This window comes from Anthonomus grandis, chromosome 15, assembly GCF_022605725.1.
Source record: "Anthonomus grandis grandis chromosome 15, icAntGran1.3, whole genome shotgun sequence".
In the NCBI taxonomy this organism is placed as follows: domain Eukaryota; kingdom Metazoa; phylum Arthropoda; class Insecta; order Coleoptera; family Curculionidae; genus Anthonomus; species Anthonomus grandis.
Genome location: NC_065560.1, coordinates 13,566,795 through 13,584,868, shown reverse-complemented (window position 1 = coordinate 13,584,868; position 18,074 = coordinate 13,566,795). Strand labels below are relative to the sequence as shown.

At 33.9% G+C, this 18,074-nt stretch overlaps 1 protein-coding gene across 4 annotated transcripts in view; it reads left to right on the top strand.

Moving 5' to 3' along the window:
- Positions 1-8,503: 8,503 nt before the first annotated feature.
- Positions 8,504-18,074, top strand: part of LOC126744937 (WD repeat domain phosphoinositide-interacting protein 2) — a 45,776-nt gene continuing 36,205 nt past the window's right edge. For 3 of the 4 annotated variants that reach the window (XM_050452539.1, XM_050452538.1, XM_050452537.1), the window contains exon 1: positions 8,504-8,764. In XM_050452539.1, coding sequence (XP_050308496.1) covers positions 8,694-8,764 — 71 coding nt within the window. In that variant the 5' untranslated portion in view covers positions 8,504-8,693. The remainder of the gene's footprint in view (positions 8,765-18,074) is intronic. The other variant, XM_050452540.1, reaches the window with a different exon arrangement.

The window sequence follows — 18,074 nt, the reverse complement described above, 5'->3', positions numbered from 1 at the left end:
TTATAGAGGTTTAAAGGAAGAATATATGACCGTAAGTAAATTTTATTTTATTTTAACAAAAGAATAATATAGTACCAAAGCATAAACTAAAACTAGAACAATTCTAAAAGTAAATTCAAATTCTAAAAAATATTTCTTTTTAATAAATGTAATAAAAGTACATGTACCAAATTAAAATTAAAACTAGAACAGTTATTTTAAAAGTAAATTAAAATTCTAAATAGAATTATACTGAAGAAAATTCATGGTTGTGCATTGAACCTTAAAAATGGAGATAATTCCGTACTTGGGAAATCATTATTTGCATGAACGTTTGGATGCCCTCCTCCATCAGTCGGATTTGCCTGATCGACTCAAACCTTTCGGTACAATCACGTTGAGACGGGCGCGGCATGTAATTTTGGTATTGTTGTGGACGTGGAACATTTACTGAACAAAATTCATTCAATAACCACCATTTTCCATAGTAGACCGCATCATTAATTAATTTTTCAGTAAAAATTCTTTGTTGTTCATTCATACCTCTTAAGTCATTGGCTAGTTTTTCGCCAGTTATATCAAACATGTCTTCAGGTAGTCTGTCACCTGCAGATCGGTCCATATTGGTCAAAATTTGATGAGCCAGACTGACAAGTTCTTTTTTTTTTAATTCATGCTCATCTCTCTGCCGCTTCAAAGAAAATTTTGTTGAAGCAGTTGAAGGCGTACTTGAAAGAGAAGAGGTCAGTCGGTTCGAATTGTTACAAGACCTTAGGGGTGGTGAACCAGCATGCTCATCGATTTAGCTGTTATCTTCCTGAAAATAATAAAAATAAGCTTGTTTATTATATTATTTTAGTTAACTTATCATACATATTTATTTTTGTAAATAAAAGTGTATCTAATTTATTTTATCTTTTTTCAGTTTCCATCTACAGAAGAAAGTTGGAAATCAGTTGCTCACGACTTTCAAACTTTATGGCAATTTAATAACTGCGTCGGAGCAATAGATGGGAAGCACATACAAATAGTGAAACCTGCACATAGTGGATCATACTTTTACGACTATAAAGGAACATGCAGCATTGTGTTAATGGCAGTTGTAAATGCAAAGTATGAATTTATGATGGTACACGCGGGGACCAACGGACGAGTTTCTGATGGAGGGGTTTTACACGAAACAGCTTTTTACAAGAAATTTGTTAATAACAATTTAAATCTACCAAATGCAACTGTATCCAGTAAAGCACATCATGTACTGCCTTATACATTTATTGGTGATCAAGCATTTCCTCTTATAGTAAATCTTATGAAGCCATATCCGGATAAGAACATAACAAGGGAAGAAAAAATATTTAATTACAGACTTAGTCGAGCACGTCGCGTTGTAGAAAATGCTTTTGGCATTATGGCTTCAACATTTCGTGTTTTTTTAACTACAATTGCGATTGACGTGAAAAATGTGGATGCTATAGTACTGGCAGCTTGCACACTACACAATTTTTTACGACTCAATGCAGGCAATAATTATATACCTCCATCTTATGTTGATTCGGAAATAGAGAATATAGAACATAAAGAATGGTGTAGCAGTACCAGGTCAGTGGCGAGATGTCGGCAGAGCCCTAATGCCCTTACAGCAAATCCCGCGACCATCAAATTTTAATGCCAGGGAAGTTCGTGAATCATATAAGTCAATAAATCAATAAATCAATAAGCCCGCACATCATTTCAAGAAAGAATGGTCGATGGAAGTAACTAACTTTGATTTTTTTATACTTACATTATCTGTCTCAATCTATTTCGGACTGCAGTTCAATGCTTTCGGTACCCTGCCTATGATCTTCGATTTCTGTGATAAAGCTCATTATGTCAAAATACCATAAGCTAGGCACATATCGGTCGTTCGCTGAGCATCCAGTTCTTGTCGAGGCTTTAATTTTCTAGAGTTCTCGCCGAAAGCCACATCGGAAGTTATGGATTTTTTTTTGTAACATAATCCCTAGTTGCCAAAGGATTAACTTCTTTGCACTTCTTGCTCAATTCTTCCAATGCTGCATTGCCTAAATTCCGGTCCGCATAATTTTTCGATTTTAAACTTCGATACATCTGTATAAATTCTTCCCAAAATGCTTTGTTTCCATCCCTTTAAATATTTTGTACCTATTTATAACCAACACAATTGGTAAATAATAAATAAATAGATAACTAAACGTCGTTTTTTAATGCTCCCAAGCCACTATTTTTTGACGATCAGTGGCGCTACACCGCCATTCACAGTGAAACCAGTTGAGACTGTCGCATTGCAAGGCCCATAAAACCGTCGGAGTCGGTCTTAATGATACCGTCTCAATGATACATGATCCTAGCTAGACCGCAACATTAACAACGAGATTTGTCTCTGAGACCTAGGTATCGCCGCAAGCGGCGAGGTAGGTTTCAACGTGTATGCCCCGCTTTAGAGTCTATTTCGCGCGACTACGCACGAGTTTGCGCGAAAGAAACAACCACATAGAACCAACTGCAGGTGGTTACAGTAGAAGCGAATTAGGACCAGTACAGTATTGCAAATACCTCAAAATAAAATCCGCTAGAGGAATGTCGAAAATCTGCTAAATTGGAACATTAATCTGCTAAATGGTTATTTCGTTCTATTTTGTTACGCCGTTAATTAAAACTCATGTGAAAAATAGTAAAAATACAATATTTGGAGTAGTTTTAATTTAAAGGGCATGAAAAATATATAGGAGTGCCGAACTCAGAATCATACATAAAATAAATCTAATGTAATGTAACCAAGATTAATTTTTTTTTGGATATTATAATGCTTCTTTTTTTATTTACTAACATTATTTGTAAAGCTACATCAACCAAACACGTCGAAGCGGACACGATTGGTTATGTTATAAAGGGACTGTGACCAAGGTGAACCAAGGGCTTAACCGCGGTTAAAACCGATAGATCGCTTGGAGCGAGCAAGCTTTTAGGATCGATTTATCACATATTTACTGGGATAATATTTATTATCTTGAGGACATTAATAAAAAAGTTCAATATTTAGAACAAAATATTAATTGTTTATTTATTATTCATGCACCCTACAGAACTATAAGAGTCAGTAAAAAGCCAGCTCCCTGGTTGACAGACACCTTAAGATCTATTTTAAAGGAACGCTTTAACTAAATACAAAAATCACAAGTGTTTAGAAAATTGGAGATCTTACACGGAGTGTGTAATTTTGCGTGGGTATCAATATGACAAGAAAAAGCTGCATATCTTGCAAGCTTGGAGAGACAAAACTGGTAAAAAACTTTGAAAAGGTCTAGAAACTTTAAATATTAAAACAACCAAGAAAAATAACGAGCTGCCGTTTAATATATCTGATCCAAATCAAATGAATGATTTTTTGTAAGCGTCTTTAATAAATCTGATAAATGTGTAAACAAAATTAACTTCTACTCCAGTAATAAATTTACCGAAGATAATTTTCATTTTTCTTTAGTAGACAAAAAAACTATAAAAAATATTAGGTCCAATGCCTCTGGTGTGGATAACATAACTCGACGTATGTTACACTTATGTCTCCCTGATATTCTGGATGTCATGTCACTCATATTATAAATTGTTATTTTGGAGGTAGGATAGGCCCTTTTCCCAGGGCCTGGCGTGAGTCGGTGGTATGTCCGATTCCCAAATCCTCTAGTTCCGAAAGTGTTCAAGATTTGCGTCCGATAAGTTTGCGTTCCGTAATCTCCAAAGTTCTGGAAAGAATAGTCTATATACAGCTGTCATCATTTTTAATGTCAAATAATATGCTCCCTTCCCATCAGTATGGTTTTAGGAAACATCATAGAAGAGCTAGTTCACTTCTAAACGTCACCAATAATATCATATGTGCTCTTGACAAAAAGATTTCAGCCATTATGATTTCTCGAAAGCATTTTATGTCATCGATCATGTTTTGCTTGTGGCGAAACTGAAATATTATGGCTGTAGTGATGTTGTTTTGTTCTTTTTTAAAACTTACTTGTGGCGTAGAACCCAGAAAGTGAGGGTGAATAATGAATATTCTGCTTCGAAAAATATTATTTCTGGTGTCCCACAAGGGTTGGGTTGGGTTTGGTTGGGTTGGTAGGGTTGATCCTAGGCCTATGATTATTTCTTATATATACTTCAGATTTACCCGGTCTTGTTGAAGATTCTGAAATACATCAGTATGCTCAATACATACATTATGTATGTATTGAGCATACATAATGTATGTACTGAGTGATGACACTCAATACATACATTATTTTGACTCTGCTAATTTTAATAACGTGGCAGATACTATTAACGCTGATCTGAACGTAATAAATCAATTTTCAAAAGAGCATAACCTTGTCCTTAATCCTAATAAAACATAAATGGTTTTGTTTTCAAACCGAGGATCACATAAAAATATAATGGAAACTGGTCACATTCAATTGCATAACGAAACTATTTTGTTCTCTGATACTGTGAAGGTTCTGGAACTTAAAACAGACAATTCTTTAACGTTTAAGGAACATAGTAATACTCTCCTGCAGAGGTGTTATGTACGCATGCGTATGCTTTATGCCAATTAACATATTTTAAATTTTAAAACTACGAAAAAACTCGTAGTGGTTCTTGTTTTATCTATTTAATATTGTTTTATATATTTAATCTTGTATTATATACTTGCTGTAGATTTATTTTTAACCTCGGAAAGTTTGATCATGTATCAGACTCTATATTTCAGTTGAGATGGTTATCTATTCAAATTCTTCAGTTCTACTTTTCTTCATCGATTATATGTTAGTCAAAGTCCTGAATATCTTTTTGAAAAGTTAATACCAAGAAACCAGGTTCACACTCGAAATATTAGATTCAATATCTTGACCATGCCGCACAATTCCACGGCTCTGTTCGAGCGATCTTTTACTGATAATGCCGTTGTTCTTAAATACTTATAAACCAATATTTAATACTTCGTTAAATGTGTATCGGAAATATTATAGACTTTTGTTTTTAAATCAATCCAAAATATAGTCTAGTTTTCTAGAAGATAAATGCTTTATATATACTTGTTTCTTTTTTAATTTTTTTTTTCTCGTTTTCTCCATTTAAACTGTGATTGTTAGGAAGGTTAAGAGTTAAAGAGTAGCTTTAAGCTAATCTTCGCCTTCTTCGGCAATGTAGGGGAGACCGAGGATACATGGGACAAATTTGATTAAATGATCTCTAACTTTTTTTCGAAGAAATCTGTATCCATAAGGTTTTATTAATGTAATAAACAAACTTTTGTCATAATATATTACTACAGAGCATTATCCAAATAAATTTAAAAATATTTTTAAACCGGGATCAAAAATTTTTGGTCATTTGTCCAATGTATCCCCTGCACTGGGGTAATAATGGACATGATATGGGGATATTTTGGACATTCATTTACTAATAAAGACAAAAAGTCTTAGAGTAAATATTTATTTAGGAAGCAACAAATTTTCAACTTTTATTTAAGTTAAACTAAATTCTGTCAAATCTCCGTTGAAATAAATCGAATATTTGAAACGAGGACGCCTGTCTTCAATACCTTTTGGAAGCACAGCTATTACTTCTCCGGTGTTACAAAAGAAGATTCTTCTTCTGCAATTTTGAAGCGATTTGATGGAATCATTCTTTTAAAAAATCGAACCTGAAATCCGTCGAAAAGTTTTCGTTCTACCCGAGCAACATAATTCCTTCCAGAAAATGGTGTTTTTCCCGGAACTTTGACAACAATGAAACCGCCTTTTTCTACATCGTGGGTATCCTGAACTGTCTCTTCTTCTTCCTCCCACTCTGAGGAGAAATCTTTTGTTAGTTCTTCATTTATCTCTTCATCACTAGAGTCACTTTCTACTAGAACTTTTCTCTTAATCTCCTTAACCTTTTTTGGAGGAGGCTTCTTTCTTGCCAATAATTCTTCTTTTTCTGGAGTGTATCATACATTTTCCTCGCTTTCTTCCTTTTCTCATAGGTTTTCGGGGTTCCGCCTTTGGATAAGGACTTATTTTGTCTGGTGTAATAAAGTTAGATATATTTAAAGGACTTTTAGCAGTCCCAGTAACGCTAGTGCTAGGAATTGAGGTTTCATCGGCAGCGCGATTTCCGTCAGTGGCTGGAATTAGGTTTTCATCTAGGTTTTCTGTTTCGGCGAAAATACAGCTTCCACCAGATTGATTGGTAATGCCATCTGGAGCAGGTCGATCTGAAACTGACGAACACAAAAATTCGTGTTCTTGAAATACGTCCCGATCAAAAGGAACAATTCCACTTCTACGAAAGCCAGACTTTATATTTTCTGGTGTAGCAGCACGATCCCAGGCCTTTGAGCATAGCTCCGCAAGTGAGTAAATAGAAAGAGTTTCATTTGGATGAGTCATCATCCAAGAATTGGTAGCTTCATAAAAATATCTCTTGAAAGGTCCAAAAACAGATCGGTCAAGAGGTTGTAATTTATTTGATGTATGCAGAGGTAAGGTCAAAACTTCAATACCATTTTCTTTGCAAAATGTTATGCCATCATCACTTAAATGGGATTCATGGTTATCCAATATCAGTAACACGGGATTATTTTTACTACATCTGATATTTCGTTGGAAAAACTGAAGAACTTTAATAAAATTATCTGTTGTCATCCAGCCAGATTTATTCATAAGACCCATAGATCCTTGCATAGCTCCAGACATCATGCGGTGCTCGTCAAAACGTATTCTGGGAAAAATCCATACTGGTGGTAATGCATTTCCATTTGCACAATTTATTCCAACTTGGGCTACTAGCTCACCGCGTTCTCTAGATGTTACTTGCCCTATTTGCTTTTCTCCCTTTTTTCCTACAATTTTTTCAACAGGCGGTACTGTAGTAACCCCTGTTTCGTCTAAATTAAAAATTTGGCTTGCCTCATAGTTATGCCGGCTGTAAACAGTTTTGAGCTTGCCAAAGAATTCCCCAACAACTGTTTTGTTAAACGCCGTCATACGAGCAAGAGATGTTGCTTCCGGTTTTCGAATTGAGAGTTCTGGATTTCTCCTCAAAAAACCGGCAAACCACTCCTCGTCAGCCATTGCTTGTGTTGCCCAAGAATCCGGGATTAAAAGCTTATTTCGAGAGGCAAACTGAAATGCTAGTTGTCTAGTTTTTTTGGAGTTAATCCATAGAACATAGATATACATTTGAGTAAATATTCAGCTAATGCTTGTTCCATTTCTGGAGAAAAAATTTGACGATGTTTAAAATTTGGTTTTAAAGATATATTTTCTATCCCCTGTTCTCTAGCCCTTTTCACATAAATAGCTAAACGAGACTTAGTAACATTATACCTCTCCGAAACTTTTCGCAAGCTACCAATATTATTTAAGACATCCTCTACAGCTCTTCTTAGATCTCCTTCAGGGAATTCCCTGTCGGTTTTCTTTTTATACTCTCTCACCATCTGAAATAAAAAAAATAAATAAAAAAGTAAAAACATTCTGGGGATACAATGGACAATATGGACGGATGTCCATAGTATCCCACATTGACCCTATAGTAAAATTATTCTTTTCCCTAGAAAACTAAACAAGCAATTTCAATTATTTGTTTCTTATAACCATATTCTATAATGCATATAACCACTAAAAAAATTAGATATTAAAAAGTGTTGCATAGAAAATAATAAATAGTTACATTACTTACCGTAAAAGTTACAAACAGACTGGCTGAAACAGGGAAATATCGATAAAAATAACCACACTCAATGCTTGCTACCTTGCGAATGCCAAACGTTTGTTCGGTAGTTATTGCAATAATTTACCATATGAAGGCGCTTCAAATATACTTAAAAATATACATCTACATATTAAGCGGGAGTTTTAAACATGTCCATTCTATCCTGGTGTCCATTGTATCCTCGGTCTCCCCTAGTATTACGTAATATTGTAAGATTAATATTGCTTTTTTTTAAATAAAGAAATACTATTATTATTTTATTATTATTATAAACTGATTCTAAAGTATTGGGATCTACATTAAATCAATAAAATTGTATGTAATGTAAGCTCGCAAGTTATTTATCTCTGATTAATATGTTAAACAAATGCAACAAAGTGAGCCAAATAAAAATAATACTATATCCAAATAATAAAAAAACATATGTAATATAAATCTAATATTTCTTGAACAAGTAGTGCTTAGTATGCAAATACATTGATAACAATCAGTAGTTGCGCTGAGGTTTTTGCGTTTTAGAGTTTCTACTTTTTAATGTTTTTTGTATAGTCCTCTGTTTTTTTAATTATTTTTTGGCCTAGTTGGTAGGCACTCGCTCATTTTAAGTACATTTATTTGTAATTTAAATGAAGTATAAATGAATATATAAATAAATAAAATAAACGAAATAGTTAAATTAAAAAATAAAATAAAACTGGATCGTGTGTAGAGGTCCTAATCGGACGATAGCATTATTGATATGACAGAACTGACAGATGGCGTGACCGCCTGTCTGTGTTGTGGATCAAAAGTAACCCTGTTTGAACGTCAAGATAAATCTTCAGTGTTTTGTTTATTGATATTGTTGCAAAATAATAATTCAGAGCGTAAATTATTAACAAAGCGTTTTTAAAAATCGTTGTTAATTATCATAAATTATTGTTCAAGCGTTTGCAGTAGTTGTCAAGGCATCTGGACTAATGAGTAGCTCAAGCTCCGCTGATACCAATGGTACAAAGAACTATTTCGTTAATTTTAACCAGGACACTACGTGAGTATATTTATTTATTTTTTTGTCTAAAAAATGCGTAATTAATCAGAAACTACGCGTTAGTTGTTTATTGATTCAGCCACTTTTTAAGAAAATGATTCAAGCTGTTATCTTATTTTTCTAAAGTGGCTTTGTTCTCTTCTAATTGCTTAACAACTTTCTATTTTGTATTCATATCCAGTAGGTATAATTTTATAGTAGTGATCTTGATCACTTATACATTCAATGTATGTTTTATAAATTGTGCATGTTTTTTGTTCAGTTTATGTCCCTAGACATACCCATAGTTACAAATTGGAATTGTCAACAAAGTCATTTCTGTAATTTTAAAAAGTTAATCTGTAATAGTAGCAAAAATTGCAAAATTAAATACAACCTGTTGCAAGAATTGTAATTTTATTTCATGTTAGATGCACAAAAACTTATAAGGATATAATTGTTGCAAACTTATATTCTACTAATTCCACATCACATATGGCTTAGTACCTATACATATAGACTCTAAAAGGTAATTTAATGAATAAAGAGATTTCTCAACAAGTATTTCAGCTTGTTTTTAAAAACATATATTAGGTTAAATATAAAAATATTAAACATAGATTATTAAATATATTAAACATAAATTAGCTTAAATTGCTAGCAAGTAATTTCAGGTCTATAGCAACCAAAAGGGCACCAGATTTTTTTTTTATAATTTGGTAAGTACAGTAATCCTGTATCCACCCCATTAAGGGGGCGTGCTCCTAGCAGTGAGCAACACCCTAAAATCCCATCGTTTGCCAACTGCTGACAATTCACTTGAAGAAATCTGGATCTCTGTGCGTCTTGGTGATGGCGAGGATTATTGCATTGGCTGCATTTATGTTCCTCCATTTATGGATCTATCTGTGTATGCAGCACATTGTGCCTCTGTTACCAAGGCTTGCGAGAGCTTTAATAATGTTCTTACTGTTGGTGACTTTAACCTTTCTAATATTTCATGGTTACCTAGTGATGATCGTTATGGCTTAACCTCAAATAATGTTACATCTGATAAAGAAAATCTTTTATGTGACACATTCACTTTTTTAATGCAGCTCAATGCAGTGGTTAATGATCATGGAACAATTCTTGACCTTTGCTTTACAACTTTTCATTTCACTTTAACAACTAAATGTAATGGTTTAGTCGGGTCAGATCCTTACCATCCTGCTCTTGAGCTGCAACTACCCAATAGTAAGTCCAATTACCTGGAACTACCTATAACATATTTTTACAATTTTAATCAAGCAGATTTTGTGTCTATAAATAACTACTTTTCTACATACAACTGGATGTCTATAATTGTTAACGATAACTTAAATACCACTGTTGCAAACTTCTATTCTGTTGTTTATGATTGTTTGAATCTGTTTGTGCCAATAAAAAAACACTCTCCCAAGAAACATTATCCACCATGGTTTTCTAGAGAACTAAAAAGTCTAGTTATTCAGAAAAAAATAGCACATAGAAGGTACAGACAGTCAGGATCAAATACTGATTACTTAAGTTTTAGTGTTCTGCGCTCAGAATGCCGTTCATTATCTAGTAAATGCTACAGACATTACATTGAGAGAGCCGAAAATGCAATAGAGAACGATAGCAAGGCCTTTTGGAAATTTGTAAGACTTCAGTCCAATCAAAGCGATTCTACCGTTCCAGATGAGATGTTCCTTCATGATCTCAGGGCCGATACTGGTATTTCTATTGCAAATCTCTTTGCCACCCACTTTTTATCTGTATTTAACAAGAATACTAACCCTTCTAATGCCTCTGACTACTAAAAAAACTAGTTCTACTACAATTGAAACAGCATTAGCTAAACTGGACAGCAAAAAGGGAGCGGGTCCCGATGGAATTCCAAACAGGCTTTTGAAAGAATGCAGCCATTCCCTTTTCCTTCCACTTTTTCATATTTTCAACTTGTCCCTAACTTCTGGAACTTTTCCAGAGAACTGGAAGCTATCTCATGTATGTCCTATTTATAAATCTGGGAATAAGAGTGACATAACTAACTATCGTCCCATTAGTATCCTCTCTGCAATTCCTAAGCTGTTCGAGCACTGTGTAGAGGTGGTTCTATCTGGCACATTTCAGGAAATAATTGGAGATCAACAGCATGGATTCACCAGAGGTCGTTCTGTGGATACAAACTTGTTTGTCTTTAGCAACTATATCTTCAAATCTTTTGCCGACGGTAATGAAACACATGCGATATACACGGACTTTAGTAAAGCCTTCGATAGGGTCAACCATAATATTCTTATCTCTCATATTTCAGATCTCGGCATCAGCGGATCTCTTTTACTTTGGATCAAGTCTTATCTGATGGATAGAGAGCAGCGTGTTAAAATTGGTGGTTTTTTGTCCAACCTATTTTTGACAACTTCAGGGGTCCCTCAGGGCTTCCATTTGGGACCATTGTTATTCAGTCTCTTTATCAATCACCTCGGCTCCCTACTGGAGTCTGAGTCTGAGTTTTTGCTCTTCGCTGATGATTTGAACATTTTTTCGGCGGATTTCCTCCTCTCAGGATCAGTTGGTGCTTCAGAGAGATATAAACAGAGTGTTTTCCTGGTGTAAGTCGAATGATATGTCATTGAATGTTAAGAAATGTGGGTTTATGAGGTTTACTCCTTGTCAATATGTTATTGATGGTATCCCCTTGAAGGAGCTTGACTCAGTCAAGGATTTGGGTGTCTTTCTGGACCCGAGTCTTACTTTCTCCCACCACTTCGAAAATACTGTAAATAGAGCTAATAAACTGCTTGGTTTTATCAAAAGATCTTGCAAAGACTTTACTAATGTGTCAGCATTGAAGACGCTATATATTTGCCCGGTGAGATCTCTTCTCGAATTCTCCAATATTGTTTGGTCACCTCATTTTCTGATTCACATTGAGAGGCTTGAAAATATCCAGCACAAGTTTATCAGGTTTGCCAGATATACTCTTATGAAGTCAGGCCTGGTTCTTACCTGTTCAAAGACCATGTCCTACCTGAGCATAAACTCCTTATCAAGTAGAAGGCAGTTCTTTGATGTTTGCTTTGCGTTTAAGGTTCTGAATGGTATTGTTAGAAGTCCGGAATGTCTGTGCCTTTTCTCTTTGCATGTATCTTCCATTACAACATGAGGTCAGGCGCTTCTCCACATTCCCTTTTGCAGAACATCCTATCTACTAAACAGTCCTATAAATAGAATAGCTTCTACAGTGAATAGATTTGCAAAAGATCTTGATTTTTTCAGTACATCTTTAAATAAATTTAAGTCGTCAGCTAGGGCAACTATCTTGGGATAGTGCCCTACTCCCACTCTTTGGATTAGGTTTAGCACAGTATTGTTTATTAGTATTATAGTTTTTACTTAAGACTTCTGTTAATTATTAATAAGTACTTGAAATGTTATATACGTTGATGAATAAATAAATAAATAAATTAAGTATACACACAAAAGAAAAAAAGGTAATTCTGCAGTTTAGCGGCTTTTGTCAAATTAATTGCATCCTATAGTAAGTGATTTAGTGAGTGATAACACCCTCTTCGTGATAAAATTTGGCTTTCCGCCACTCTTAGTGAAAAATATATATCAAAATCTACCCACTTTCCAAAAAACCCGACCATTTTTTGTTAGTTTTATCAAAAGCCGCTAAACTGCAGAATACCGAAAAAAAATTAAAGCTTAACTAAACTAATATATCCAAAGTTTTTATACCAATCTTTCTTCTATCAATCTTTCTTACCAATCTTTCTTCTTCAATCTTTCTATCTATAAATATTTTCTATGAAATATTTATTACCCAGATAAGTTTATAATATTCCAACAAACCACCAGACTTTGAATTTGCATACCTACTTAATTAGCACTTGCAAATTTAAGCTCACTTCTAAAAGAGTTTTTTAAAACTTTCTATGTTTTCAATAATATTAATTGATTGACATTTTTTCTTAAAAATATAAATTTTTTGGCAATTTTTAATTTCAAGAGGAATAAGATTATTTATTTTGGGTGCAAAATTAGCAACAAATCTCAAATTTGCATTAGTATTACTTTTAGGTAATTCTATAAAATTATTGGTTTTATTTCTTGTTTCATACTTTCATGATTTACATATTTTTTCAATTCACAATTTTTATATACAAAAATACTTATTTCCAAGATGTATAAAGACTGTGAATAGTCTAACGAGATAGTCTTAGAGTAAAAATAGTTATTATTATAGTTATAGTTAATTAGAGTATAACAACCTCATATGGTAAAGCCTATTTTTTCTATAAATTACTTTAAGTAAATAATTTTGTACAACATTTAACAAAGTCAATGTACTCTTATACATACCACCCCATACAACAATACCATATCTTAATAAGGATTCTACAAGAGATTTATATACAGATAACAAATGGTTTTTATTTAAAATGTTTCTTAAGACATAACATTTATAAATAATTTTTCTAATATATGATGTTAGTTTTTCTACCTGATTTTCCCATTTCATATGTCTATCTATAATGATGCCCAAGTATTTTATTTTTGAAACCTCTTTAATTTCTTGGTTTGAGTTTTCCACTTTTATGCTGTTAAAATCCGGATGTTTTGCCAATGTTATAGAGAATGCCATGTAATTTGTTTTGTTTAGATTTAATAATAATAATAATAAGCCTTTATTTCCAACGGGCAACTTGCCCAATAACAGGAAACAGTTGCAAAACAATGAAAAATATACTTGAAAAAAACACACACAAACAAACCTAAAAGAATGAAAAGAAAAAAAAAGTAAAGTAAAGTCACAATCTCAAAAGTTATCCAAAAAATTAGAACAAATAACTATTAATATGATATAAAAACCCAATTCTAAAAGTTTAACAAGGTGATCCTTTGCATTATATTCAACAAGTGTCAGTTCAAAATTCTTTTTTCTTTTATCCTGTTAGCCTTACTGACGTTAGAGATGCAATTAAAAGCTTAAAAAACCATAAATCAGCTGGAGCTGATGGGATATCATCAAAATTACTACTCCTTTTGCCTGACTCAGCATTGAATGCCTTAGCTTCTGCCATAAACAATTCCTTTCATAATGGGATCTTTCCAGCATGTTTGAAGGAGGCAGTGGTTATCCCTCTTCATAAGGGTGGAGATTTGAGTGAGCCTTGTAATTTCCGTCCAATTTCTATATTATCTACCCTCTCCAAGATAGTTGAAAAACTTGCAAAAATACTCATGACACTGTTTTCGGCTTTTTGGATAGTGTCTATGTGTCCTTAAATTCTGGACAGTCCGCGGTGGCAGTGTTTTGCGATTTATCCAAGGCATTTGATTGTGTAGATCATGGAATACTGCTGCCTAAGAGTTACAGTATCTGGATGTTTATCCGATTCCAGATCCCTTAAAACTGGAGTACCTCAGTGTTCAGTGTTAGGACCACTATTATTTTTGCTCTGTGTAAATGATTTGGGTTCATTAAAACTGCAGGGCAAAGTGGTTCAGTTTGCTGATGATACCACCATTTTATGAAATCATAGAGATTCTGATAATGTTAGAGCCCAGGTTTTTAAGGATCTTAAGATTTTATCGGAGTGGTGTGCTGCAAACAGGCTTGTATTTAATGTGGGTGAAACCTTTATTATGGGATTTAAGTGTGACGTTCAGGGCCATGTTTAGTGAAAACTCCCTCTTGCAACGCAAAGAAAGCTGTAAGTTCCTTGGTATTACCATTGATGGTCGCCTTCGCTTCGAAGATCATATCCTAAATCTTGCATCAAAATTATCCTCTGGATGCTTTGTAGTAAGAATGGAGGGGCATGAGCTGGGAGGAGTATTTGCACGTTCTTTTCTCTTATTGAGTCCCATCTTCGTTATGGCTTGCCTTTTTGGGGTTTAAGCAACAAGGGATTATTAAACATAATTTTTGTGATTTAAAAAAAGGCAGTTAGATACCTATGTTCCGCTGGGTTAAGAGATTCTTGTAAACCTCTCTTTATATCTCAAAAAATCCTAACTCTTTTTTCTCTTTTTATCTTAGAAACAGCTACTCTTATTCATAAATGTCCTAAACCTCCCTCTAACACTGGTCATATGACTCGCCAGGTTAAAGATTTTCCTTTACCAATCCCTACATCCTCCCTCACCAAGAACTCGCTTATATACCTTAGCAAAAAAACTTACAACCATGTTCCTCTATGTATCAGACAAATTTTAGAAGTTAAGAAATTCAAAAAGGAATTAAAATCACTTTTATTATCCAGGGCATATTATAGCCTTGACGATTTTTTTAATGATACCTTTTAACCTGTGCTCTGACATCATTTTAGTGTTTTAGTTTTGTTTCCTATTAAATAATTTAATTTACTTCCTCAAAATTCTGTTTTATTGACAGCTTTACTTATTTTTTAATGAAATTTATCAAAAAGATGCTTTTTTTTCTTCTCAATCTGTTTTGTTATGATTAATTTTGGTAATGTGTGTAAATTTTATGGTAAAGTGTTTTAGATGTTATGTTTGTTTGAAATTTGAAATTTAAAGTGAATTTGGAATTTTTTAGTTTTTAGGATGCTTGTACACAAGATTTTGTTGTCTTACGCAATATAGCACATTTTCTTTCTTTCTTTCTTTCTTTCTAATCACATATTCAACAAAATTAAATTAAATTAACTGCAATATACCTACTAACTATAACTTAAACACATGGGTTTTAATCCCAAGAGTAATGATCCACCAAGATATCGACAATCACATGAACCGGACAGAAATTTATATCGCACATGTGACAGATCCGATTAAATATAGTGCATATTGTATATAGTGGTGATTTCAACAGGATGTTAGGGGATGTCTAGCATTAAGCCTAGGCACCATCAAACGTACACCAGAAAGAAGTACAGGACTATCAATGAATCCATTCAGTAACCCATGCAGGAATTTTACAGAGAAGATCATTCTTCTGAGATGTAATGAATGTAGATTGAAGCGTTCCAATAGTTGCCGATGATCAAACCCTCTTACCGGATATATGCCATCCTGCCTGAAGGCCAAAGACTTGGCAAATCTACTCTGAACAGATTCAAGGAGACCAACATGATTCTGATAGAGTGGGTTCCATATAATGCAGCCAAACTCCAGTTTTGATCTCACAAAGCAACAGAAAAGCAGCCTTAATGTAGATTCCAAAGTAAAACTCTGAGAACTTCTCATTATGAACCCAAGCCTTCTCAGGGCTGACTTGACTATGTTGTTAAAGTGTGGAACGAATGTAAATTCAGAGTCAAAGGTGATACCAAGATCAGTAATTTGCTCTAATTTACTCAATCATTAATAAAGTAATTCAAATTTAAGGGTGTTTTTGATCTAGAGTAACTGACCACACTACATTTAGCCACATTCAAGCCTAACCTGTTAACAGCGCACCATACCTCCAATGTATTTAGACAGTTCTGAAGAAAAACACAATCCTCCAAACCATATACATTTAAATATAGCTTCAAATCATTGGCAAAAACCAGCCTATGTCAAGTGAGTGACTCAATCAAGTCATTTATAAAAAAAACTAAACAGGAGCGGACCCAGGTTCGAGCCCTGTGGCACACCCGACATTACGTTAAAAAGTTTCGATTTAAAGCCCTCATATTCAACATATTGAGATCTACCAATCAAGTAGGAATGAAATAAATTAAATAATCTCCCTCAAAAACCATACTGAGTTAATTTATGCAGCAAAATATAGTGATCTATCCGAACAAAGGCTTTTTGGAAGTCGGTATAAATAATATCGACTTGAGTATTAACATCAAGTGATTCACAGATGTGGCTAGACAGACAGGATAAGTAAGTAACACAAGATCGCCTGCTAAAAAATCCATGCTTGGCTACAGAGATGAGTTCTTTTGCGTGACTAAATAGCGACCGATTCAGGATAATTTCGAAAATTTTTGAGAAGTTACAGAGTAATGAGATTGGCCTGTAGTTCACGATTTGATCAGAGTCCCCAGCTTTTAAAATAGGTATTATTTTAGCAGTCTTCCAAATTTCAGGAATTTGTTCTGTTGACAGTATTAAGTTGAAAATGTAGGTCAGCGGATCAGCCAGGACACCAATGCAATCTTTAACCAAGAAGCTAGGTACACCGTCTACACCAGATGTTAACTTATTTTTGAGTTTTTTACTAGCCAAAATAATCTGGGAAGCATCAACGTTGTGACATTTCCAACGTTGATGCTTCCCAACTTGTAACTGATAATGTGCCCAACTTCCCAAGTGGGGCACATTATCAGACGTCGACGAATGGTTAATGAAATTTGATTGTATAAACGCCTCACCAAAGAATAGTGCAAAAGCATCAACTATGTCTCGTGGGTCTTTAATTACCACGTCATCGGGTAGCCTCATACCAGGAATCCTGGCGCCAGCCTTCTTAGAACCAATAAAATTCGAAAAGCTAGATGGGTCCAAAGAAATATTCCTTTCGGTGTTTGATATATTCATTGCGTATTTGTAGTTTGATAAGGCGTCTAAGAGAATGGAATTTATTTTGAAAGAATGGAGAATCGTATCCACATATTTATTAGACTGGGCATACACACTGTCTTCTCCCTCTACATTCAGGAAGTGGCTTGCTTACTTTTTGCAAATCGCTTTAAATTTATAACCCCAAATCCAAGATACTTCAAGAGAACGCGTCAAGTGAACGATCTAAATCTTCCAATCCCATTAACTCCACATTAACTAAAAAATCTATTTTCTACCAGGGAATCAAAATTTTCAATCGTTTACCAGGTGGAATCAGGGAGGCAACATGTATTGGCACTTTTAAATGTAAATTGAAAATACTTTTGACCGAAAAATGTTACTATTCACTGGATGAATACTACGTCGACACATTCTAATTTTCCCTAAGTGTAAGTCTACAGTATTTGAATTTTATTTGATTTGTTTGTATGGTTTGAATTCTTTGCTGTCTTATACTTGAGCAGATAATTATGGAATTTAATTTACTTTTTATGTATTTTTTTTCTGCTGTTCTTATGTATTGTTTTCTGATGTTTGTTTTGGAACTCGAGTGTGTATGGGGTGTAGTGGTTAAGTTTAGTGGTAGTAATTTAAGGTAGCTTTGTTTAGAACAATTTTTCTTTGTTAATAATAATAAAGCATGTTTTTTTTTTGTACATTTTAAAGTCCTTGAAAGCCTTTTCTTTCCTATAAATGTTCTTAATCAATTCTCGAGAATAATAATTTGAAAATCTTCTTCTTAAGTTTAGTGGTAGTAATTTAAGGTAGCTTTGTTTAGAACAATTTTTCTTTG